The following is a 27,026-nucleotide window of genomic DNA, read 5'->3' on the forward strand; positions in this document are numbered from 1 at the left end:
TTACGGATACAATGTGTTAGACTCTAGTTTATAGGTGTCTTCAAATCCAATAACAAATGGCTCAATGAAATTTATTTTTAAAAGTAGCACAGTGGAAGGAAACCTAGCAATGATCGCACCTCGGATAATGATGACGGTCAAATTTTCTTGACTTGGCGGGGCGGAGCGCTACCGCGCTCCTTAATTAGTTATGATATCGCCGCCCTGTGCAAACTTTCAAGAATATTTGATGGGAAATTTGTTCATTAGTATTGAGCTACGATGGTCTTTGAGGGACATACAGAGTGAGTTCTACAAACTGCTAGGAGCATACTATCTAAAAAGGTAGAGATATGTCTAATCACTCCAAGTAAGTACAGGTCCATTACTTACGTTCATCTTCAGCAATCCTTACATGAATGGGACCAGCTTGTAAAATAACATAAAGAATATGGAGGTTCTTATTTAGGAAAAAAAAGTAAATTTAACCATGACTAAAGTCACAGCATTATTTCTGTGTTTCTTCCGAAGATAGTTTAGAAAAAGTCCTAGAAATTTGTTTTTATCTTCTTATTAGCAGTGCAATCGCCCTAAACTAAAATAGATGCAGCAAATAAGGGATCAGGAAGAGACCGCCTTAACATAATAATATCTTCTTATTAATGGTGTAAGTAGGTACATATACTACATAGGTACTTATGCGGTCTGAGGCTAGAATTTGACCTGGCTCTGCTGATCACCTAGATAAATATTATAACTTTGACACAGATAAATAAATAACTTGATAACTTACTTGCTTTACACTTGTAGCTCATGTTACACAAGTCACAATAATACTTGGACAGACACTTGCCGACATTTGCCTCAGTACTTTTCGGGGTGAGTGGTGTTCTCCCTGTCGATTGTTCAAGCAAAGCACTGATAGAATCAATGGATTCCACCGGATTATCATCGGGCAGAATGCTTTCGTCATAGAATCTATTGGGCGTAATAGATCCCCTTGACAGAGATTTCTTCACACTGTCAACTGGAAACATTGGAACATCTCCCTCGTGAAGACGGTTTGGTTTCCTCCGATACACCAGTGGGGTTGGGGTTCTGCTTGCTTTAACTTGGGGCTTGGGTGTTTTCACTTGAGCTGTGTTTGCTACAACATTGGTTTTGTTTCCGTAGGTTTTGTATGCTTGAACATTGGAGCTGGCTTGGTTTGATGGCAGAGGGGTGAAATACTGAGGTGGTATGGAATCGACAATTGGAGAAGTGCCCTTCCTTGAAGATTTCCTTAAGGTTTGTTCTGTGGAGAAAAGAGAAGAGGAAGAAATTAATGGGGGTGACATGGTTTTTGGCATCATATTCTTTTAAAGTTTAGGTTGTGAGTGTGAGCATAATCACTTTGATTTCATTAGTAGATACTCTGCCACTCTGCCAAAGTACCAACTAATCCTTCTTCAACAATACTGAAAAAAAAAAAAAAAAAAAAAAAAAGCAAAAAAAAAAGTTTTACAGGAATCCCATGTCGAGTGCATTATACAAAGCGGCCAGGTCACTATGACTCGATACTCTCCAGAACGGGAAGTTGTTCTGAGAACACAGGAATAAGAAAATAGTGTTAGTAAATAGCAGTACAGTGAACTGTGTGTGGAACTTACTCGGAGAAAGATATCCAATAAGCTCAATATTGCCAAAAATTAAATAAGAAAATTTACTTTGTGTAATAAACATATCTACCTATTCGCCTAGTTTTATTAAAAAAATTTCAGGCAAAATAGATATTGAAATTTTTTGTTTGTAGGTAAGTAACTTTTTGACCAACTCCATTGTAAAACTTTTATAAATAAAATTAAAATTAATTAAAAATTTATTAAAATTGAACTAAGTAGACGACTAGAGTGAGTACTTTTCACTTTTATCATCCATTTTCGTATACATACAACTTTAGCGAACCCCTTTACCATATAATTGTTATTATGTTAAGGCGGTCTCTTCCTGATCCCTTATGTGCCGCGTCCCTTTTAGTTTAGGACTATTGCACTTTTCGTATAACAGACAAAACCTTGGAAACGCCGCGCCCCTGGACCTTGTATTAACACGAAGTAGTTACCTACCTTATGTATTTGGTTAGCTAATATATGTAGCTACCTATCTGTTTGACCACCTTCTATAGTTAGTTAGGTACCTGTTTAGCTGCAGCTTCTTCGTCTTGTCCATCACCTATGACCACATAGGTTACCTTCCGTCCGAACCTCGTACCTATCCTCTCGAAACAGCTCTCTTTACCTGCGGGAGACAGACAATCATGAGAGTCATCAGCAGTGGCGTAGCGTCCATGTAGGGCGTGTATGGCGGCCATACACTCAAAATTTCACTCAAATACCCTTTGTATCAGGCATACTAAGGCGAGTGTGGAACTGGGAAGGTAGTTACCTAGAACCTACTTATACTTGTCTATGCCAATGCATGAGTTATGCATGGTGATGGAAATTAGTGCCCTACACTTGAATTCAGACCACGCTACGCCACTGGTCATCAGGAAGAATACCTAGTAAAAGGTTGCCAGCCTAGTTAGGTTAGTTTTTAGCGCGTCTGCCTTGTAAGCGCTAGGACGCGGGTTCGATTCCCGGCCGGGGGGATTTTATCCTGATGGGATAATGTTCGTTCTCGGAACGGCCGGCTTTCTCCTATCCTGTCTTCCTTATTCTCTCTTCGATTTCGGGACGATAAGACCTTTGGCAGTTACAGTTCCCTCTAATAAACCTCTTTAAAAAAAATCACCTATTTTAGTTGAAAACTTTTAGTGGAACCTGCTCATTACTCACCTATTTTAGTGGAACCTGCTCATTGCTCACCCATTTTAGTGGAACCTGCTCATTGCTCACCTATTTTAGTGGAACCTGCTCATTGCTCACCTATTTTAGTGGACGAGTAGATGTTCTCCACTTGGAATATGTCACCCAATCCAAACAGAAGTACTTTGGCCAGGGCGGGGACTAGTTGGGTGCAGGTTACTATCACATTCGTACAGGTAGATCTGAAACAGGAACGATGTAAGGTGAAAACCTAGTTACAAGATATGGCTCACTCACTGGTCTGTCCTCATCTTGAGACACCCTGTACACAACAAGACCTAAGAGCAGCCAATGAAACCGCAATCAAGACTGCAACACACTGGCACAATATTTGACATTGGTTCTTCCGGACACGCAATGGAAAAGACCATGTAAGGTGAAAAACTAAAACTTTACCTGGGGTCTAGAGTGTTCTACAGTCTGGGCCTCTAGAGTCAGGGGACCCAGCTCCCCCCTCCACCTTTTTTTTGAGGGGGCAAGGTATTGTTCCCTGGGGGAGAACACAGCTTTAGGCCGTGCCCAGTAACTGCACAGGTAAAAGATTTTGTTGTTTAACCCTTTCGTAACCAGTGGGATATAAGTACTATAGGAGCACCCCCCCCCCCCCCCCCCCCCCCCCCCCCCCTCCTCTTTCATCTCCCTTGTCACATTCTATCCGGATTCAAAATTCAAAGGCATGCCTCTTACGCCACGCTGATCCCGCGCAAAGGACGGGTCAACCACTAGAATTGTAAGAAGTAAAAAATAATGGAAAATTTGACACATCCACCAATGTCATACCTGGAGTTGATTATGTTGAGACATTTGATTGCTAACGAGAGCCAATTATCGGTTGTGCTTTCTATTTCCGCTCTCAACACATTCTATCCGGATTCAAAATTCAAAGGCATGCCTCTTACGCCACGCTGATCCCGTACAAAGGACGGGTCAACCACTAGAACTATAAGAAGTAAAAAATAATGGAAAATTTGACACATCCACCAAATGTCATACCTGGAGTTGATTATGTTGAGACATTTGATTGCTAACGAGAGCCAATTATCGGTTGTGCTTTCTATTTCCGCTCTCAACTGAAGCCACTGCTCTCTCTTGGTTGGACCTAGTAAACCTGAGGAACAGAAAATAAAAGGTCTCATTTCCATCAGTCAGAATATCGTATATTTATCAGGATGATGGTCTCTAGCGAATTTTGATTGGTTCCTTCTGAACAGCTGAGCAAAGAGAGCTAGCCCAGTTAGCTTGGAGGGCAGCCTCGTAACTCTTGTAAGGCCTAGGTCGTGAGTTCGATTCCCGCCCAGAGCGAACTTCATCCCAAACAGGTTCGTTCCCGCAATGGCTGGCTTTCTCCTATCCTCTCCTCCCCTCTTCGATTTCGGGACGATAACACCTCCGTTGTTACAGTTCCCTCTATCAAACCCCTTGAAATAAAAATCACTCTTCCTCCCCACTCCTATCCCACAAACTCACCTCCGACGGAATTCCGATAGTTATTATACGTGTCCTTGATTTTCCGATAGCGGAACGCCAGTTTTCGCATCCAATCCACGCCCCCCCGCACACCAGACGACAAACACAAGGCCGGTGGAGGCGGTCCTCCCATATGAAGTGGTCCGGCGGTCTGAAGGGGACCGGGCGTCTGAAATCCGTCTGCGCCAAAGTTGTAACCGCCCAGATCTTGCCCGTTGTCGTCTGAGCAGACATCGTCTATGTGAACTTGGTCGCATTCCTGAAAATATGGTATTTGTCGTTAGCGTACACATACTAAAATCAAGCGATATCATTGATCGACATCGCATAAAACTCATGGAAAATATATGTATAGGTAAGATCAAAGGATTTTTGCCAGCCTAGTTACCTTTTGTTCCCTGGTGTTACAGCTACAGTTCCCTCTATCAAACCTTTGAGAGAGAGAGAGAGAGAGAGAGAGAGAGAGAGAGAGAGAGAGAGAGAGAGAGAGAAAAATATTTAAAAATCCTCTTAAAATATGACTGTTATTAATCGTACCCCGTCTTACCTGCTATAGTAGGAGTATTCTGGTCCGTACAGATCTGAATAGCCACCGGATCCCCCTGTCTCTATCGGCAACACTGGAGGCGGACTGGCAACACTGGATACGGCATCCGGCTGAGAGGCGTTGCCAGATGGGGCATCTTCACGACGTCGATCACGGTCTGCGGTTGATTGCTCCACTTTTAATCCTGGTAGGAGGAAAAAGGAAGGATATTTATTTAATAAGGATACATATGTATATCTATATAAATAAAATTGTAGATTTGTCTGTACATTGCTTAGAATCGTGAAATTTTTAGTTATTCTTACTCCTTATGCATTTGAAGAACAAATGCGTGTCGGCAAGGCTGAAAATGAGCTCCTCCATTCGATACCCTAACTGGACCACGCTCTGCACATCCTTGGAGTACCGGGACGCAAATGAGCCCGTCAGGAGGGAATGGAAGATAATGATCGTCTCGTCCAGATCCCATATGAACACGCGTTGCAGTCCGCTTGACTCCGGACCAGGGGAGGAGCAAGGGTTAGGCGGCGTGAGGAGTGATGTCGCGGGGAGACCGTTGCTGGGAGGGTGACTGGAGTTTGAGCGTCTCCCGCGACCCCTACCGCCTGAAATGGGAACTCGAGGTTATTAGTTCAAGGTCACACAAGCCTTGGTTTATTTTTACATTAGCAACCCAGGCCATTTGCGGCCAAATGAAGTGACCAATAATTCTTTCAGGAAGAGGTTACTCTTCAATAAAGCATCGGGGTGCCAATTGAATCAGGGTCATCTTGAAGTCCTATTTTTTCCGCTTGGTAACACCGAAAGGACGAAAGCACAAATTTTACCAATGTCCCATTTTACTTCAGAATGTCTCTTGCTTTATGAAAAGCATTGCTTGAAACTGGGATAGTAGTTAATTGCATAATCGGACTTACGGGATTCTGACTGGGTTCTCCTAGTTGGTCCATTCTTGACCGGCGAGGAAGGCTCCGAAGTTTCAGGACTTTCTGGAAGCGAAAAAAAAAAAAAAAAACAGATACGAGTCTTCTTGAACTTTTTTGCTAAACTTCGGGAAAATCGGCCGAATCGATTTATCTTCAAACCGAAAAAATAACTCGAAATCAGGTTTCTAATGACGGGTATATTGTTTTAGGGTCAGTGGTTCTCAGGCGGATGGAAACTATTTTACAAGTCGTAAAAAATCTTCTATGTCTTCTAAAGACAGCTCTCAGGACCCTGTTATTGTGTTAATCCTCTTCAGGGAACATTTAAGTCTTCTTCCCAGCGTTTTCCTATTTAAATAGCGTTGGCGCGACGCACGGTTTCCTATTTATTTTCTCTCCTCCTAAGAACTTCCTATTTCACTAGCCCTCCTTTTTCCCTCTTTAACCCTTGGCTACTAATTCACTAGCTCTCCTTTTTTACTTTTTCCTCTTTAACTTTTTTTTTCCTAATTAAATTAAATTTTAACATTATGTTGCAAAATAATCCTACTTCATTTTAAAGGATGTGTACGTAGTACGTACTCCTGTTACTTTGAATTTTATCCTGAATCTGCATTGTGTTTGAAATTTGAAAGTCTTCTGTATTGTATTTTAAAAAGTCCCCAGTCCATCCTTTTGATATTGTGAATGAGTGATGTAAAAAAAAAAGACATTTCTACTATTTTGTATTATACCGCTAGTATTTATTGTTTAGAATTTCTCTTTTTAAGACTGTTCATCTTACTCTTGTATTTTTTTAAGTTTTTAATTTTTTGTCCTTCCAATTTCTCGACTTGTGTGAAATGGGGCACAACCAAATGACAATTTTTTTCGAGGTAGAGTCCTATTCCGATGGAAAAGTACCCAAAAAGTGCATTGGCGCACTCAAAAACATCCAAAACGGTCCCTAAATCCCCTAAAATGTCGCTCAAAGGTCGCAAAAAAAAAAAGTTTTTTCATGGCGCACCCGGTCGTCAGATTGATCCCAAAAACGAATATGAACATTTTCTTCTTGAACTTTTTTGCTAAACTTCGGGAAAATCGGCCGAATCGATTTATCTTCAAACCGAAAAAATAACTCGAAATCAGGTTTCTAATGACGGGTATATTGTTTTAGGGTCAGTGGTTCTCAGGCGGATGGAAACTATTTTACAAGTCGTAAAAAATCTTCTATGTCTTCTAAAGACAGCTCTCAGGACCCTGTTATTGTGTTAATCCTCTTCAGGGAACATTTAAGTCTTCTTCCCAGCGTTTTCCTATTTAAATAGCGTTGGCGCGACGCACGGTTTCCTATTTATTTTCTCTCCTCCTAAGAACTTCCTATTTCACTAGCCCTCCTTTTTCCCTCTTTAACCCTTGGCTACTAATTCACTAGCTCTCCTTTTTTACTTTTTCCTCTTTAACTTTTTTTTTCCTAATTAAATTAAATTTTAACATTATGTTGCAAAATAATCCTACTTCATTTTAAAGGATGTGTACGTAGTACGTACTCCTGTTACTTTGAATTTTATCCTGAATCTGCATTGTGTTTGAAATAAATTTGAAAGTCTTCTGTATTGTATTTTAAAAAGTCCCCAGTCTATCCTTTTGATATTGTGAATGAGTGATGTAAAAAAAAGACATTTCTACTATTTTGTATTATACCGCTAGTATTTATTGTTTAGAATTTCTCTTTTTAAGACTGTTCATCTTACTCTTGTATTTTTCTAAGTTTTTAATTTTTTTGTCCTTCCAATTTCTCAACTTGTGTGAAATTTCGAGAGATAGGTTACAAGTGCGCCAGGCCAAAAAAAAAAATCTATCTCAATATTCTTCAGTTTAGAAAAATTTACGTCCAAGAAAAGGACAAAACTAACCATTTATTTACACAATTATTTACTGAAAATTTCTACTCGACCGAAGTTGCTAGGTACTTCAGCACGCCTGTCTTGTAAGCGCTAGGTCGCGGGCTCGATTCCCAACCGGGGCGGACTTAATCGTAGACAGATAAGGTTCGTTCTCGGAACGGCTGGCTTTCTCCTATCCTGTTCTACTTTGATTTCGTGACAAAAAGACCTCCATTGTTTCAGTTCTACAAAACGGCTTCAAAAAGTAATAAAAAAAAGGTAATTAATTCTATTTGGATTCTCTCCTGGACAATTTTCTACGTTTCTTCTGTACGTCTCTCTAGGATTGTAAAATTAACTTTTTAACTATCCTTTAGTTCCCTAGTGTTCTTCTTTTATTAGTTAAGTAAGTGGATGATTTTTGCTGTATAGAAATAAACACAAGAGACACAAATACATAGTACGTTTTTGTGGCTTTGATAAAACTGAATGTGTGATTTTGTTAATTTCTTTAATTTCCTTTATCCTATTTTTTTTTTTTTTTTACCTCCAAAGAGCAGTGAAGTGAAGCAACGTAATCTATGGTTGGTTGGTATCTGGACAAGCGACCGTCATTGTCTTCGACATCACAGTTCAGGTGAAGTCAGTCTCGTTTTCAGAATCAAAAATGAACCAAGTCAGTCTAGTTAGTTTGGAGAGTAGCGCGTCTGCCTTGTAAGCGCTAGGTCGCGGGTTCGATTCCCGCCCGGCGCGGATTTTATCCTAAACAAATAAGGTTCGTTCTAGGAATGGCGGGCTTTCTCCTGTCCTTCGCTTTGGGACGATAAGACCTTAGCAGTTACAGTTCCCCCTATGAAAAACCTCTTGGAAAAAACAAACAAACCCATATAAAATAATTTAAAAATAAGTTTTAGGATCTATTTCTTTGTAAAAATAATACAAATGAACAAAATCATATACAACAAACTAATGCTAATAATAGGATGAGCCAAATATACAACAAATTGAAGAGTTTTATTCAACAAGGCCTTGAGACGAGAATGATTGAATTTTTGAGTAAAACAGCTTTGGTATTGATTTCCATTGAAAAGTATTGGGAGGATTTTACAAAAACTCGTGAATCTTGATGAATAATGGAGATGTCAACATGATTCTTTCACTGATTCTCAACAATATTCCCCATTAGAAAAGCCGTTTTACCTAAAAAGGGACTCAAATAATGTTAGGCTCTTCTTTAGTAAAAGACCTACAAGATAAAATGTTTAAAAATCTATGCTCCTTCAATGATCAATGTTTTCAGAAAAAGACTAAAAAATATATCAGTATAAAAAAAAATTATTCATATAAAAATATATATCATAGGTACGAAGATCTACTATTTTGAAATACCTAGAGGTGTGGACAGAGTGAGTTAAATAAAAAAGAACTATTCTTTTCAATGAACTACTCAGTTAATGAGTCAGATCCTAACTCCGTATAGCAAGAGGAAGGGATTTTCATATTTTAGGATGTGACTAATTTTTAATAACTCACTCATTCATTCTTTTCACATCTCTAGTTTGAAAGCTATTTCAATAAATTAGAGAAAAACTGCTTTCCTTGATAAAAATGAAACCTAAATCAATATTAGTAATGTAAAAAAATACTTCGTTATCTGATGATCATAAAAATATATAATTAAAAATATTTAGACCTTTAATAAAAATATATTGCTGTTTCGTTTTTTTTTTTTTTTGAAATAATTCGTTTGTATAAAAAGTAATCGTCACTATTGAATGAAGGCACTGATAAACTTTAGTCAATATATTGATTCTGTCTTTCTTTAGAAAATCTAAGTTAAAAAATACTAAAACAATGTATTGTTCCACTAAAATATTAAAAATTCTAGAAAAATACGTTCTTCAAAAATGTATAAAATCGTTCTTAAAAATATGAGTTTAAAAAATAAATTCCCCCAGGTTAAAAATGATAAAAATCTCCCATGAGGAAAATCTGAAGTTAAAATGATATTTTATGTTATGTATAAAATCTCAACCTAAAATGTTGTTGGGGAAAGATCACTAAAACTTTTTTTGGATGGAAATTGAACTTGCGACCTAGCGCTTACAAGACGTGCCACCTTCCTAGCTAACAAGTCTGGCATAATAAACTAAGTTCTCAGTTTTTGGCCTTGGCCTCAAGTATTCAAATCTAAGAGCCCGTTCCTACTTGGCGTGAGTTTCACCCCATTTCTTCCCGAATGTCCTGTAATTTAAATGAGAGCGTTCCCACTACACACGACACGATTTTTTTTTTTCTGGACGACAAGTGGGAACAGGCACTAAGTAGTGTAAGAACGTTGACTTATTATTAACATATTCAGTTATGTTATTTTATTCCTACTGAGAAGTAATGTATAGATTCTTTCAACCAAAGTTTGTATTTATGTTTATTTTAAGTTGTATATATTGATGGATTTAACCTGAACTTTCAGAAGCGTTGGGTTTTGAAGTTTTTACTTTTCACAAAATCAAATCATGTTGGTTTGTTTCATATTCTGATTTTATACATAACATAAAATATCATTTTAACTTCAGGACCTGAACTTTCAGAAGCGTTGGGTTTTTAAGTTTTTACTTTTCACAAAATCAAATCATGTTGGTTTGTTTCATATTCTGATTTTATACATAACATAAAATATCATTTTAACTTCAGATTTTCCTCATGGGAGATTTTTATCATTTTTAACCTGGGGGAATTTATTTTTTAAACTCATATTTTTAAGAACGATTTTATACATTTTTGAAGAACGTATTTTTCTAGAATATTTAGTATTTTAGTGGAACAATACATTGTTTTAGTATTTTTTAACTTAGATTTTCTAAGGAAAGACAGAATCAATATATTGACTAAAGTTTATCAGTGCCTTCATTCAATAGTGACGATTACTTTTTATACAAACGAATTATTTCAAAAAACGAAACAGCAATATATTTTTATTAAAGGTCTAAATATTTTTAATTATATATTTTTATGATCATCAGATAACGAAGTATTTTTCCACTGTCCTCCTCCTCCAAATACCTGTCCTCATATTCCTCCTCACTTTCCTCGTCCTTCGTGTTTTTCCGAGCGCGCGAGGCGGAAACGCCCGAACTCGGCCCGGAAACACCCGAACGCTTGACTTTTCTCATGTCCATCTGGTCGAGTTGCTTGATCAACGCCAGAGCGCGCTGCTTCTCCTCGTCGTCTATTACTCGACGGCGCGGACCTCGCTTCAATTTATACTCGTTCGGCGTCTCGGAAGATTCCGAACCTGCGCGCGCATCGGGAGAAGACAGCCAATCAGGATCCCTGGTGGGCGGAGTCTGGGTGGGCGGGGTTTGTACTGGCGGTGTACCTTGGCTCCGGATGAGTTGGGACTTCAGTCGTGATACGAGCTTCGTGGCGAGAGGTGTCTTGATGAGGGGAGATGAGATCTGAGGACGTACGCCCGCGGGGGCAGTAGGGTTTCTCTGCCCAACCAGCGGGGTGGAAGAACTCCCAGGTTGAGAGGGAACCTTCTTCACAGTAGATGTTGTAGGTTGAGGCTCCAGACTGGATATACTAACGGGATTCGCCTGGTCATATTCAATGAGACAGGAGCCATCTCTCTGCAGCACCTTGTCTATGTTACCTTCTGGTGACATCATGATCTTCCGTGGTGAGGAGACGGCTCCAGGTTGAGAGGGGACCTTCTTCACAGTAGATGTTGTAGGTTGAGGCTCCAGACTGGATATACTAACGGGATTCGCCTGGTCAAATTCAATGAGACAGGAGCCATCTCTCTGCAGCACCTTGTCTATGTTACCTTCTGGTGACATCATGATCTTCCGTGGTGAGGAGACGGCAGCTGAACCCTTCGACGTTCTCTGTAGAACCAACTGTCTGGTCCCAATCTTCACCACATTGGTCACCGTTTCTGAAGACGCTTGCTCACCGGTGGTTTGCTCATCACTGGTGGTTTTCGTGGGATTTTCCTCCGTGACGTCCCGCGCACTACTCTGTTGTAACTCTTTCCGAGTGAGCAATGGGGCAAGTTGTTTCCCCGGTGTTTCCCCGGCCGGTAGCATTGTGCTCGTGCTGCTCGTGTTGTGTGCGGTGATAATCTGCACAGGCTTGATGGGGGATATACCACTCAGATCCGTCACTGAGGTCTCCTGGGAAGAATTCGTCCCCCCAGGAGTCGTGTCTGTTTTCTTCTTGATATCGTTGAGTTTAAACACGAGGTTCTTGTCTGAGTGTTCCAGCCGGTTGTGATGGTACAGTTCATCTTCCTTGATGAACACGCGGTCACAGTCCAGACACTTGAAGTTGTTGCTGACCTTGGTGAAAGGTTGGATGGGTGGCTTGTAGGCCGGAGACTGCTTGATTGAACTCTGTATAGACTGGATCACCTGTTGCAGATTGTTAGTCCCTGTGGTCCCGGATCTTGTGTTGCGACTCTGTGTCACCTCGTCTGTTAGATATTCATCCTCCAGTGTTAACATCTCCTCTTCATCCGTCTCCCCATGGACTGCTTGATGGAACTCTGTATAGACTGGATCACCTGTTGCAGATTGCTAGTCCCTGTGGTTCCGGATCTTGTGTTGCGACTCTGTGTCACCTCGTCTGTTAGATATTCATCCTCCAGTGTTAACATCTCCTCTTCATCCGTCTCCCCATGGTCTGACATAGGGGCGGGCGGTTTTCTCTTCGGATACACAGGGCTATAGGGCGCTATCTTCCCACGCAACTTATCCGCCACCTTCTTGTTCATTCGGCAGGGGCGGGCGGTTTTCTCTTCGGATACACAGGGCTATAGGGCGCTATCTTCCCACGCAACTTATCCGCCACCTTCTTGTTCATTCGGATCTTGAGCTCATTCAACACGGACGCCTTATCCAGCGGCACGCTCGGGGTAACACTCTCAATCGTACTCGTCTCACTGGGCGCGGGGGAGAGCTGACTCCCGCCGTCAATCGCTCTGAGAACCCCCTTCCTACTTGGCGGGAGGAACTCCTCTCCCCCGGGTAATGCTACGGTCGCCTCATACTCGATCGGGTGGGCGCGGGAGAAGTGTTTGTTCCGCGTGGAGGATGTCAGGTATCTCCCCTCACACACCGGACATTGGAACGGTCTCTCCCGCGAGTCAGAGTTGTACACATTATGTTGCTGCCGGGATGAGATCACTATCTCATTAGATATCGGAAGCAGGGTAGAGCGTACAACCTTACCCAGGATGGTATGCAGCTTGACGATGAGATGCTCAATGAACGCTGCGTTCTCCGGGGTTCCCAATGGGTTGATCAGCTTCACAAGGAGGTCATAAGCCCGCAAACCATCCTCAGACGCCTTCAGCTTCCTAATGAACTCCCTCCCTAACAACGTCACGTCATCGTACTCATCAAACCCCTCCCCTCCATCCTCCACCTCCCCACTCTCCCCCACCACCGCGATCTCCACCGCCTCCCCTTCCTGCGTCTTACCTTTCTTCCTCTCCGCGTTGGCCAGACACTTCCTCAGCGTCGCCTCCAGTATCTCCTGGAACGCGAGCACCAGCTTCTGTTTGTTCGCGTTGTTTGACGCTTCGTTCGCGCGGTGCGTGCTCGCTACGTGTTCGTCACGAGCCGCAGAACGCATGAACATCTCCTTACACACGAAGCACACGTATTTGAGCGGCTCCGGGCCGGGGAGGAATCGGTAGGTGGTTTTCTTCTGCAGGAAGGACTCGTTACGATGCCAGTACTTGATGTGTGTCTGCAGGCCCACGAGACCGAAGTACGTGCGGTCACACTCTGGCGAGGGACAACCCTGGGAATGAGAGATGGAGAGTACAGTTAATATTTTCTTATGTATACATTTAGAAAATACAGTCGAACCTGTCTAATTGAGAATCCCCTTGATAGGCAATTTTTTCCCACTTGTCAAGGTTTCTCAATTACGAATCTAGGAGCCACGATTTTTCCCCCATTTAACCAGGTTTCTCCAATTAGACGCGTTTAACTGTAGTTTAAACCTTTACCATATATTATGATTTTTAAGAAGTGAAGTACCACCGAAGATTTCAAGAAGGAATGATACAAGACCACGTAAGTCTGAATACCGCCCGGGTGACCTTTGTCCTCAACAAATAAGGTTCAGAACTCCTATCTTTCTCGGGGGGGAAAGCTCTAGAATCTAGTGGTAAGAGGGCGCCACTTACCATAGCTCTTGTCTCCATATCAATGTCCAACATATCATGTCGATACTCCTCAATAAGCAAAGCACTCTCGCTCGGGTCAAATATACCCTGGTTACTATTCGGGTTAGAGTTATCGTAAACATACTCTGCGGTGATAGTTTGACCGGCCAGATCTTTCAAACGGTCCATGTCTGCGTCCGATGCACCTACAAGTAAAACAATAATGAGGGTGCGGATAGTCCAGTGGTAGTGTGCTTGCTTGTCAAACAAAAGGTCCTGGGATTGATCCCCACCATAAAAAAATGCACTTGCATTTTGATTGAAAATATTTCAATGGGTTATTTTCTGGTGTTCTCTTGTTGACCCAGCACCTAAATGGGAAGTAATGTGTTCCTATCCGCCCATCCTATTCAGATGCACCTAAAGTAACTGTTTTTTTTTTTTTCATAGTTTTCATTGCTATAAATTAAAAACGGCAGTGTTTATCGTACTTTTCGCCGACCTTCGAAAATCTAAATCGTACTTTTCTCAATTTTCCATTTTAGTTCAGAGGCATCATGAGATGCTGAAACATGTTGACTCTTAAGTATCTTAGTTTGCTGGAAACCTTGTCTGGGTGTTTTTTTTTTCCATTTAATTCCAATAAATCTGAATTGAACTGTCTTACCTAGCGCCATCTGGAGAGTATCATAAGCATCCTCATCATCTTCACTTTTTTCCATTTAATTCCAATAAATCTGAATTGAACTGTCTTACCTAGCGCCATCTGGAGAGTATCATAAGCATCCTCATCATCTTCAATATCATTGGTTAGAATTAGATTGAGAGAGTCCATCACCAGACTCAGGTTGAGTTCAGAGTCCAATATGTACTTGCTGGATGATAGGTTGGCCTTGAACAGGGGAGATCCTGAGAACATAGACACAGGAATCAAGTCAAATCTTGAATTATTTTTGATATATGTAATTATTAGAAGAGGAAGAGAAAAGTTTTCACTTAAATAAACAGACCGCGGTCAGTCAAATGGTCTGTCCGCGAGTGGCTAGTATTTTTTTTTTTTTTTTTTTTTTTTTTTTTTTTTTTTGTGAGGACTTTGAAGCCATCACCTTTTTCCATATATTTTTATTTATTTATTTATTTTTAGATACCTATTTTTTTATTTATTTGTAGATATCCCCCCCCCCCAAGGGAAAAATAATAGATTACCTTCAATGGGAGGTACATAATCCTTGTCCCGATCCTCATCATCCACAGGCTCGTAGACCTCTTCCTCCTCCTCCAATTCCTCATCCTCCTCTTCTTCTTGCACGGAAACATTCCACTCATTTTTCTGAACATCAGACACACTTTTCTTCTTAGCTTTCAACAGACTAACCAGTGAAGCAATGGCTTTGAAATCTGTTTTGTTTTTGACCAATTCCTCCAGTTGTCTCTTATTGAGAGCCTTGTTTTTCAGAAGAATTTTGGTCAGCTTTTGAATGATCTTCTGATTTTTGAGCTTGTCATTTTTCTTCAACAGGTTGCTTTTCGTGGAACCCTGCCCCGTTTTGAGCTTGTTGGCAATCTGTTTCTTCAGCAACTTTTTCTGCACATTTCTCAATTTTTTTGGCAAGTTTTTTTGTATGATTTTGTTCTGACTTAGCAAGCTTACTGTGGGGCCATCAGATATGGTTTGAATGACCTTTGGTCTCCCAACGACTCTTTTCTCAGATGTACTCATTGTAGTGTTTTTCTTTCTTGGGGATACTCTGAGGACACTTGGAGCTTTTTTCTGCTTGTCTTTGAGAATTTTTTCAGCATGCTTTTTTATTTCCCGGATGTCAATAACTCTCTCTACACCCTTTGACTCTTTAACAGGGCTCGTCACTGACTCTTTCACAGGTCTTCCTCTTTTAGCTGTCTCTACTGAAGAAGCTTGGGGAATTTTTGCAGGTCTCCCTCTTTTCTTTGGTTCAACAGCATCTGAATCTTTCCTTGGTGATTTTTGAGCCTTTCCAGGACTCAAGGATTTCTTACCAATTCCTTCTCTGATAGTTTTGATTGTCCTTTTTGTATTAACTCTGGCAATTGTTTTCTTGGTACCCAATGTTTTCTTTGGGCTCTGAACCTTCTTTACTTTACCACTGGTTGCTTTAGCCATTTCTGCTTTTATAGAAAATTGAGCTGAGGTGTTATTAGAAGTAGCATATCATTTGACAGGCATGGGCTGAAAAAGAAAAAAAAAGTCAATGAAAATAAATAAAATAAGGTAATTATGCAGAAGTCACGTCCGTGAAAAAGAAAAGCTCCTTTTTGTATTTAACCTAACCCTATAATAACACTAATCACTGCTCTAATTGTGAAAACTCCTTCTTGCGTTTACCTAACCCTATAACACTGGTCACTGCTTGTTTGTGCCAGTTCCTTTGGTAGCAATATTCCACGGACATGACTTCTGCACAAGTACCTACCTAAAATAATATTGTAATGCAAAAGCCAATGGTGAACTTGTGACTGGTCTTCTACTCTAAACTGAAAAGCCCACTTTCCACTCAACAAAAAAAAGTACAAATTTGTGAAGAAAAAAAAATGTCAAATTAATGTAAGATTTACCGTGAACCTCTTTGTCAGCATTTTTACCTAGTTTTAATCCTTAAACATTATTAATTATATTAATTAAATTTGTGTTAATACCTTGACTTACTAGAAAATGAAAATTTCAATTAGGTCAAATCATAGGACGTCAAATCTTGGTCATAGTTCATCACAATTACCTGTCCAATACCTGTCAAGACCCGATTTACCTCATAGCATTACAGCCCAACCAGAGTGATTTAATTTTCCTGAATTAACTGATAACTTGATAAGACACCTGTTAACCAGTAAATACTTGGATAATTTCTGTTGAATTAGGAGAAGGTCTACTGAACTTTCTGAGTGTGTACTGCACATTGCAGACATCCCCAGGACAAAGCCAAAAAAGTTGAAATTATCCTTTAGACATGATAAATCCTGGTTTTCCAATTTCATTTAGACAAAGCCTACGGTAAAATAGTACCAGGAAATCTTGAATCTAATTGGATCTATCCTGATTTATTAGATAAATTGGATGTTTAGGATAAAACTGAAAAGTGATTCAGTTTCTAGGTGAACTTGTTGGGAAAGACATCTTTGTATGATGCATAATGGCTACTCACCAAATTCAAGGCACTGTGTTGCAATGCTAAAACTTAAAACGTCAGTATAAAAAACACTTGTAAAATTGATTGTTCTTGGGTTAAAAAAGATAAAGTAAAATTGGAAAGTTACAAAAGTACTGGCTTTATAATTAAATTAAAATGAAAAATTAGGAAAATTAAAAATTAAAAAAGAGAAACACATCCGCTTCAAGGCAAAGATGGCAGGGGATTTCGTTTGTTGATTCTGCAACCTGCAACTCACAAACAAACTTTTGGAGGGGATTTTTTTTCAACGAGGAAAAAAGCGTTTTTCACACGATGCGCAAAAAAGATCGCGTGAAATGTATTGCGTAGAGTATCACAATTTTATATCGGGCGCATCATAAGCATAAGTTTTATGCTCATCTGATCGACTAGGATTTTTTCTATAATGAACAAGTTTTATAGAGGTTTTTTCTAGAGATTTAATACAGGGAACTGTAACTGCTAAGATCTTATCGTCCCGAAAGCGAAGAGAGAAGGAAGACAGGATAGGAGAAAGCCCGCAGTTCCGAGAACCAATTTTGTCCTGGGATAAAATCAGCCCCGGGCGGGAATCGAACCCGCGACCTAGCGCTCACAAGACAGACGCGCTACCAACCACGCTTACTTAGACAACTAGGCTGGCTTGTCAATTTCACCTTATTTTCACCTCTTGAAAAAACTTGAACAGGAGTCATCACCTTCCGGCAGTAGCTAAAGCCGCTACAACTTGAACAGGTCAAAAAAAAAAAAGTAAACGTGTGGGTACATTAAGTATTTATTTTCATATATATTTATTAATGATTCAGGATATCCCCTCAAATTACAGGAACGTATTCTATCTCTACCTCCCTGTAATTCCCAAATGGTTTACACGCAGTGCTTCTCAAAGTTGTTGCCACCGCGCACACTCTTCCATATTCCTATATTTTTCCACGCCCCCGTTGAGTTCACAATCCCTATAAAAGGTAACAAAAATAATTTTTTACTTACATCCGTTTTTATTTTGGCCAGCGCTCTTTCTTTGTCTCATCAGTTTTACAGGAACGTATTCTACCTCCCTGTAATTATTCCAGTCTGGTTTACAGTTTTACCATAACGTACCTAGGTACCTATATAGGTATACGTTATGGTTTTACAGCAGTGGTTCCCAACTGGTGGTCCGCGGACCACCTAGTGGTTTCAGGTGGTCCGCGAAGCTGTCCAATATTTATATTTTTTTTCTTACTCCTGTAAATTTTCGGTTTTCTGTAGAAGATGTGCCAGAAGACATCCAGAAGGAGCTGATTGAGCTTCAAAATGATACAAATTTAGGAAGTGGCTTATCTTCTACTCCAAGGAGGTGGATCTTCAAGGAATCTCATCTCTTATTGGCTGAAAGAGTTAGTTCACTTTTCCTAACTTTGCTTTGGGGCTTGTCCACCAATCAGATCGCTTGTTTGGGATTCTTCCGAAACACAATTACTCTTCTGATTAATTTATTGTGACATTATATTGATTTAAAACTCACCAGGTAGTGGAGTGGGCACGGAATAGGAGGACGTGACACAAGGTGGGGACCCTACGTATTGTGGGTATCCCTGTGAGGCGTAATAGCTGGCCACTGCTGCTGCCTGGTGTTCCGCGTAAGTGTTACTGTAAGTTTCGTATTCCTGGAAATAAATCGATATTTTATGGGCGATCTTATCACTGAGAGTTACACAGTGTCCAGAGTTTTCTTTGACGTCACCCATTTAATGTACACAGGTCAGTAGATATTTTTTAAACTCTGTGGATTAGCTGGAAACTCTCTGTGGCAAGACCTCCATTGTTACAGTTTCATCTACGAGTATCATCATCAACCTCTTTTTTTCTGACAGCTAAGCAGAGCATCGGAGGCCAAGTTCACTGCACGAATTTTTCTTCTTCCGAAGTTGAAATTTTTCCGAAGTCGAAGTTCCGAAGTTGAAAATATCTTCGTTGACAATGTGAACACACTACCTAATTCATTTGTATTCGCCTCTCGAAAAAAAATCGTGACGAAGAAAAATTCGTAGTCTTCTCCCAAGTACCAATGGCCGGGAATAGAATCTATGTATGTAGAGTTCTATACACTCACCTGTTCTATACACTGTATACACTCACCTGTTGCGAGAAGCTCTGAGGGCATCCATAGCCAGAGTTACCAAATGACGTGTACAGGGGACTCTGAGGGTATGTTGAATACGGACTCAGGTAGCCATTACTAGGCGTTCCTGGACTGCTGGGGATAAATCCGCCAGACGGTTTACCATTGCACTGACCCGGGGTTCGATTCCCTGGAAATGAGAGTGTGAGTTAGAAACAGAAGAGAGAGAGAGAGAGAGAGAGAGAGAGAGCGAGCGAGAAGAAGAAGAAGAAGATTAGGTATATATGTTTTATAATATATAAACAATTTGCCAGCCTCGGGCTGGTTACCATATAAAAGCACAGAATATCGATTAATCATAATTATGATATTGTCTTCGCAGAGATAGAGAGAGAGAGAGAAAGAGATCTAACGCTTTTGTTTTATAGGCCTTTGTAGCGTAACCGTTAAATAGCTCGCCTGGTAAGTCAAAAGGTTTAGGTAGGCATTCCAATCCAGGTATGGGGCTTCATCGTTGATTGATAGGGTGACTGATTGGGTTAATTGATTGATGGGCGTTTTAACTCTCTGTATAACTAAATATTTTGTGTTTTTTTTGTGACGGGGGCGGGGGGTTTCACCCTCCATTCGGCGACAGGCCACCCACCTCCTCACATTAACCTCACCCAGCCTGAGTGTGACCGGGAAAGCCAGCAGCACGCGATTGCTCAGGTAGTCACCCATTCGGATACTAACCACACGTGACGTTGCTTAACTTTAGTGATCTATGAATATCTTACCTCCGGTGGTACCACTGTACGCGGAAGAGGGGCTGAAGTAGCTGCCTGATGAATTAACATAGGAGACATTGGAGGGGGGAGGAGAGGAGGCTGCGAATGCTGATGCACCCATCCATTACTAACCACACGTGACGTTGCTTAACTTTAGTGATCTATGAATATCTTACCTCCGGTGGTACCACTGTACGCGGAAGAAGGACTGAAGTAGCTGCCTGATGAATTAACATAGGAGACACCGGACGGGGGTGGGGAGGAGGCTGCGAATGCTGATTGCATGCTGAAAGCATGAAAGGTCCAACATTAAAATTAACATAAAGGTCCAACATTAACATTAACATAAAGGTCCAACATTAACATTAACATAAAGGTCCAACATTAAAAGGTTAAGGTGTGTCTACACATAGTAGACCGGCCATCAAGCGACGTCGCTCGATGTCGACTGACATGTCCACACTGCCTCGACAACGTAGATTTTCCTCGTCAATCGACTATTTAAAACGTTACATGTTCAAATTCAAAGCTAAGGAAATTTTTATTAAATTGCATTGTGTCAATAAATTGAAATCCGCACTTATACAGACCTACATAGATTTAGTCAATTTAGTGGTAAGATCCTGATAACCAAGCGTGTCGGGAGGTGCGCGAACGTCAAGAGCTCGAAGAGCCACCTGGTCAATATTAACACAAAATATTGTTTTTATGAAAAACAGGATCACACTTATTAAATTAATTATGTGCCTCTAACATTATTTTCCTATGGGGCGTAGGTGTATGGGGGATGTTTTCCCAGAGGAATATGAAAAGTACGAGTGAATATAACTTTATTATTTTATGTCACATATGTTAAGGTTTCTTTGCTATGTTAAAGCCTGTTTTATTATCATAATGTGTTTTATGCTATGGATTCAAAACAAGAAACTTTGGATTTAGGCTCTAGTTACCTCAAAACGCGTTTCTGACCATTGAAAATTTGACCCGATTACATTAGGTACCTACTTTCCTTCCTAAAGGATAAGGAAAGTAAAAAGAAACAAGCAGGGTCCGTCCCTCCGGGAATTTTTTAGCCCGTAGTGATTAGAGAAAATCAGTACCTATGTACCTACCTAATTTGTTTCTTTTCTCAAGAAGTTTGATGGAGGAAACTGTGACGAAGAAATTTGGTCGTTCCGAGAACAAGCCTCATCTGTTTCAGAATTTAGGTTAGTGTTCGCCGGTAGGTAATCAGAATGCCCGCCACTGAAACCGCCCGACGGTCTGTCAGACCGTCTGAATGTGTGTGTTGGAAAAAGCTTCAGACAACGGTCTGTCCGACTCCGACGTTCTAAGCGCGAGTGGCTTAGATAACACGTAATATTAATATCTAATGATAAAACAAAATAAGTATAAGCAGGTATTTATATAAATAAAGAGGTAGGTACTTATTGATGTTTCTTAAATAAATAAATTTATTACATTATTTCGAACGAAACAATTTTTTTTCGACGCAAATTCTTTTCAAAGATAAGGGAAAAATTTTGCCCCCTTGGAAAAATTTTGTGTACTTTTTTTAAAGTTCCAAGTAATCTTCTTATTAAAAAGAAAAAAAAAACAAGCAGGGCCCGTCCCTCGGGTTAAGCGACGCCGAGCAAGGCCAATAAATGGATGGGTGACTTAAACATTATATTGGGAATAAAGGGAGAACGGGTTCTTGATTTTAAATCATTACATGAAGCACAACTTTGCGAAGCTCCGGGAGCGCGCAGCGCGACCGTAAACAAGGGAGTGCGAAGCGCGACCTCATGCACAATTCCGCGAAGCCCCCGGGAGCGCGAAGCGCTACCCCATGCACAACCCCGCGAAGCCCCGGGAGCGCGCAGCGCGACCGTACACGCAACCCTGCGTAGTGAACACGCGAAGCCCCCCTTCCGAGCACGAATTTTATCGATACGCCCAGAATAATTATTTTTTATTGTAATATCACTAGGTTTTTCCTGACAGCAATTAATGTTAATTAAACAAGCAGGGTCCGTCCCTCCGGGAATTTTTTAGCCCGTAGTGATTAGAGAAAATCAGTACCTACATATGTATACCTACCTAATTTGTTTAATATTCAGTTTATTATTATTCTTGATTTGATTTTTTGATTTTACTTTCATGTAATGACTAAAATCAAGACTATAGCCTGTTCTCCCTTTATTCCTTTAGGTCACACATTAGTCCGTCCTTCCTTTATTATTACAATAGTAATAAAAAGGTATAAGGGACGGACTATTGTATTCGCTTCGGTGTAGTGTTATCTCAAACTCTCTCGCTTTGAGTTTATAGGTCGTCGCGACAAATTTCAAGATCAGAGCTTTGTTCATAGTCGACCCATTTCTGGAACGACTTAAGATTTGATGATGAAAAAAATGAGCAAGATTTTCAATTTCTTTTTAAATAAGAGTCTCTAAATTAGAACATACGAGGTGTTCAATTGTTACCATTACATCCTGTGTAATACGAATATCTTTAATAGATAAAAGAGCATAGCGGATAGCGCATAGAGTTTTCTGCTCTCACCCTGGTAATGCCGCCACTGGTCGCTGCTCGATTAAAGTAGCCACTCAAATGTCCTCACAAGACTGAGTGCACCCCGAACTCCAAGCACTGAGCCGAAGAAACTTCGACCCCGCCGAGAATCGAACCCAGGACTTCCGGCGTGCAAGCCTAGTGTGATACCCACTCGGCCACGGAGGTTGCTTTTTCGAAAGTACTTCTTTTAGGACAAATTTCCACATTTCAGCTCCAGATTCTTCGCGAAGATTTTCAAAAAAAAAAAAAAAAAAAAGAGTTGGGAGATTTTCTGTTGTTGTCATTTTTGTAAAGCGTTTTGAATGGGAAACAAGTGCCTTTTTAAATGAAATAAGTAATTAATTAAGCTGTGAAATTTATTATTTTTTGTTGGTTTTTGTACAAATATGGACTAGATTTTTAATAATCATAATATGGTTCAAACGTGTGTAGCGTTTGGTTGCAAGAATTCAGCTGGAAAGTTTGATGCCACTGGAAAGAAAATTCAGTTTCACAGGTAAGATCTTTCACTACTCTTTCATTGTTCCAGCAATATTTTGAAGCTTTTTTTTTTGTTGTTGCTGTTGTACAACATAATATTTTCAGCCTATTTATGATACTAATTTACTGACAGAAAATCTGTCAACACAGGTTCATAGGTAGAAAACTCCTTCATACAAATCATACAGGTGAAAAAAACTCTAATGAACGTGGGCATTTCCAACATAAGCTGTAAAAGCATCTATACATTCTATGCCACAATTCTTGAATACTAAGTATTGAAAGCACAATAATAATATGGTTTAGGGCTCTACATTATCAATTAGACCAATATTTTTTCCTTCAATTCTTAGCACACTTTTTGTGTGGAAACAATCAAGATAACATCATCAATACAATACCCCTGGTGCTACTTCATTGTGTTAGATCACTGTATGATGCCAGTCTTACCCAGTGTTACATTTGTTACAAATATGTTGGATCTTCTGACCATTTTTCTATCAACATTCCATTCAAAATATTCCAAATTCAACTGTCGTAGAATATTCATACAATATTACGGTTGCCTTTTCAATCATGTTGGCTGTGGGTCAAATATGAAAATAGTATGCTAAAAAGTGAATCATAAACATTGCTTTTCATTTTTTATTTCAGGTTCCCATGGAATAATAAGTTGCAGCTGGATAAATGGGTTGTTGCAATGAAGAGGGAGAATTGGTATCCAACTAAGCATTCCATGATCTGCAGTGCTCATTTCAAGCCATCAGATTATCTCGACAGACCTGGTACGGAGAGAAAATACTTAAAGGAACAAGTTGTGCCTTCTTTATTTTCCTTTGCCAAAAGCAAACCAGAAAGACGCCCTTTAGTTAGGGCTAGCTTACCATCCAAATCAGCTGCCTCCTCACCATTACCTGGACATTCCCTTTCAACTGATCCACCATGCTCTAGACCTTCTTCTTCAAGTGCTGACTACTCAATGTATGATGAACCTTCACTGTCTCTTACTGCTCCAAGTACTCCACAAAGAAAAAAAAAGTCAAACCTGCCTACTACTCCTTCAAAACCCAAGTACAGGAGGAAAATAAAAATTCTTCAACAGAGATTGAAAAGGCGAGACAGTAAGATAAATTCTTTGAAGAAACTAATTTCAACTCTTCGAAAACAGGGTGGTAATGATAGAGGGTCAAGTCCAAGAGGTTGAATTCTAGAACAGGTAAAGATGGTATCTATTTTTAGTACTCGCATCAAAACAGGGTGGTAATGATAATTTGGTTCAAAGTATTGAAAACAATTTTGACGAAGAATTCTTCAAAATATTGGAATGCCAATTCAAGAACAAAGATAAAAAAACAGGAAAAAGGTATGATGATTCAACAAAAACATTTGCACTCACGTTGCAATTTTATTCCCCTAAGGCATACAAATATGTAAGGAGCATATTTAAAAGTTTGCCACATCCAGCAACAATTAGGAAGTGGGTATCAGTTTTCAACTGTGAGCCAGGATTCCTGGAAGAGGTGTTTCAATATTTAAAATCTCAGACTACAAATAAAGACTTCTCATTGGTCCTGGATTCCATGAGCATTCGTAAGCAAGTTTCTTGGGACAAGAAAAACAAAAAGATGTCTGGGTATGTTGATCTTGGAAATGGTTTAAGTGATCAAAATGAAACATATGCTTCAGAAGCTTTGGTTTTCATGGTTGTTTCTATGAAACAAAAGTTTAAATGTCCTGTGGGATATTTTCTGGTGGACAAAATTAGTGCTGAGGTGCAGGCTGAACTGTTAAAGTCCTGCATAAAGAAATTAAATGATGTTGGGGTTAGTGTTGTCAATGTCACTTTTGACGGGGCCCAAGCAAACATCAAGACAGCTAAGATTCTTGGGTGTGATTTTACTGCTCGTGATCCTACTTTTGCAGTGGACGGAAGAAACATTAATGTGTCATTAGATGCATGCCATATGGTGAAATTGGCCAGAAACACTTTGGCGGATAAAAAAATCATAACATCCCCAAATGGAGATATAAAATGGCAATACTTAGTGGACTTAGTTGAAGAACAAGAGAAAATTGGACTTAAATTTGCTAATAAACTTTCTGGGCGGCACATTAAGTTCTTTAATAAAAAGATGAATGTTTCTTTAGCAGTTCAAACATTGAGTGCATCTACTGCAAATGCAATCGAGTTTCTGATGTCAAGTGGTCACCCCAAGTTCAAGGATGCTGAAGCAACTATTGAGTTTATCAGAAATATTGATAAACTCTTTGATGCTTTAAATTCAAGAAATCCATTTGAGAAAGGCTTAAAGCGTCCTTTGTTCCCAGAGAGGAGAGAGGAATGGGAAACTTTTTTTAGTAAAAGCATAGATTACCTCAACTCTCTAACAATTGATGGTCAAAATATTCTCAACCACCAGAGGAAAATGTTTGCACTTGGGTTTATTACATCATGTAAGTCAGTAGTATCTATTGCTAAGAAGGTATTATTTGACCCTTCAATGAATTTTAAATATTTATTAACTTACAAATTATCGCAAGACCACTTAGAACTTTTTTTTTCTTGTATGAGAGCCAAAGGTGGTTGGAATAATAATCCTAACAGTCTCCAATTTAAATGGGCCATGAGACGGTTACTTTTCAGAAACTCAGTCCGAGTTGAGAGTGGAAATTGTACTCTCATAGATGGCCCAGATGATGTGCAACCAAGCGTGTTCTCGGCAGGTGATGTTGAAAATGGACAGGAGATAGGAGTCAGAATGGAGCATTTAGATTCTCCTATCTTGAGCTATTATAAAACAAACATCCTAGTGTACATTTGTGGATACATTGTAAATAAGTTAATTAAAAAATTGTCTTGTAAATATTGTATAAAAATGTTGTTAAATGTAAAAAATGTAGATTCAATTCAAGTAGAACATAACTATTCCATTAGTTTAGATAGGGATTATGAATTTACAAAAGCTGTAGACTTAGGTGGATTAAAGCTGCCATCTTTTGGGGTGCTGGAAATTGTCAAAAAAGCTGAAAACTTTTTCCAGCAGTATTTGGCACATGATGTCAAAATGTCAAATGCTATTGATAAAGCTGCAGCAAGTGTGAGTAGTTTCTACAGAAGCAGTGGTCAACTGCCATTTCCTGGGTCTCACCCACTCATGAATGAGTTAGTTTGTGAAGATTTACATGAAACCCAGGTGCTAAAGAAAATTGTTTCTTCTTTTATACAGCTAAGAATTTTTCATCATGCAAAGGGCATGACTGAAAAAGATATTTTGAAAAATCAAACATCTGTAAGACAGAAATTGAATAAACTGGTGCTATTTCAAAATGTTTGATACTATTGTTTGTACCCTTACCATGAGATTGGGCTCTAGCAGAAACCGAATTTGCTCAAAAAATAAAATTGTTTTTTTGTCCGCCATTACTATTTTTTTGCGTACCCCCGGAGGGTCTCTCGCGTACCCTCAGGGGTACGCGTACCCTCGGTTGGGAACCGCTAATCTATAGCAATATGATGACAAAGGCATTGTTGTATTATAGTCATAGAAAAAATATTTCTTTGTGACAAAAAGGCAAAAAAAAAAAAAAAAAAAAAAAAAAAACCCCTGGCCCCTTTTTTTTTTTGAAGTCGATGACAATTTAGCTGGTAGAAAGTTGAAAGGGATACCTTAGTATGTTTTGTGTGAATTTCAGAATATTGGAGTATCTTTTGTCTACCAACCCATAGCCTATTTGATGGTATTACTTTGATGTTAACTTGGTTTTGTTGGAAACAACCTATCAATAATTTTATAATTTAATTTCATACGCATTGAAAATAAAACTATGGCTTACATAACATGTGGTTTTTGTCAGCGTTTTTTCCTTGATGTGTTTTGGGTCTGTCCCCTTTATTTTGGTTTTCCCTATTCCACACTGGTTCTCAGTAAATTCCTATTGAAAATTCAATAATATTGTGACACTCCCCTCCCTCTTCCTTCTCAAAGAGGATTGAAATTACACTCCAAATAGAAGATTTATTACATCTGTCCCCTTTCTCTTTCTTTCTCTCCTTCATTCTCTCCCCCCCTCTCCTTCCCTTATTCAATCCTTCTCTGTCTTTTTTTCCTCTAATATATTT

At 39.7% G+C, this 27,026-nt stretch overlaps 2 protein-coding genes and 1 long non-coding RNA gene across 3 annotated transcripts; all 3 read right to left on the reverse strand.

Annotated features, from left to right (window-relative positions):
- Positions 1–1,479: 1,479 nt before the first annotated feature.
- Positions 1,480–20,152, reverse strand: LOC103514033 (eyes absent homolog 1). Its single transcript, XM_026827088.1, has 11 exons — positions 20,044–20,152; positions 19,115–19,287; positions 18,501–18,642; positions 5,757–5,828; positions 5,156–5,444; positions 4,610–4,618; positions 4,293–4,552; positions 3,819–3,933; positions 2,886–3,007; positions 2,156–2,256; positions 1,480–1,560 (listed from the first exon to the last, which is right to left on the reverse strand). The coding sequence occupies exons 1-11, from the start codon at positions 20,150–20,152 to the stop codon at positions 1,480–1,482; spliced, it is 1,473 nt and encodes a 490-aa protein (XP_026682889.1).
- Positions 9,928–10,663, reverse strand: LOC113469423. The gene is made up of 2 exons (XR_003392848.1): positions 10,210–10,663; positions 9,928–10,091 (listed from the first exon to the last, which is right to left on the reverse strand). It is a non-coding gene; the product is annotated as an uncharacterized LOC113469423 (long non-coding RNA).
- LOC113469421 lies at positions 11,987–14,515 on the reverse strand. Its single transcript, XM_026827087.1, has 4 exons — positions 14,479–14,515; positions 13,833–14,017; positions 12,485–13,441; positions 11,987–12,395 (listed from the first exon to the last, which is right to left on the reverse strand). The coding sequence occupies exons 1-4, from the start codon at positions 14,486–14,488 to the stop codon at positions 12,132–12,134; spliced, it is 1,416 nt and encodes a 471-aa protein (XP_026682888.1). The 5' UTR covers positions 14,489–14,515; the 3' UTR covers positions 11,987–12,131.
- Positions 20,153–27,026: the final 6,874 nt, after the last annotated feature.

This window comes from Diaphorina citri, unplaced genomic scaffold, assembly GCF_000475195.1.
Source record: "Diaphorina citri unplaced genomic scaffold, Diaci psyllid genome assembly version 1.1 scaffold1071, whole genome shotgun sequence".
Lineage (NCBI taxonomy): Eukaryota > Metazoa > Arthropoda > Insecta > Hemiptera > Psyllidae > Diaphorina > Diaphorina citri.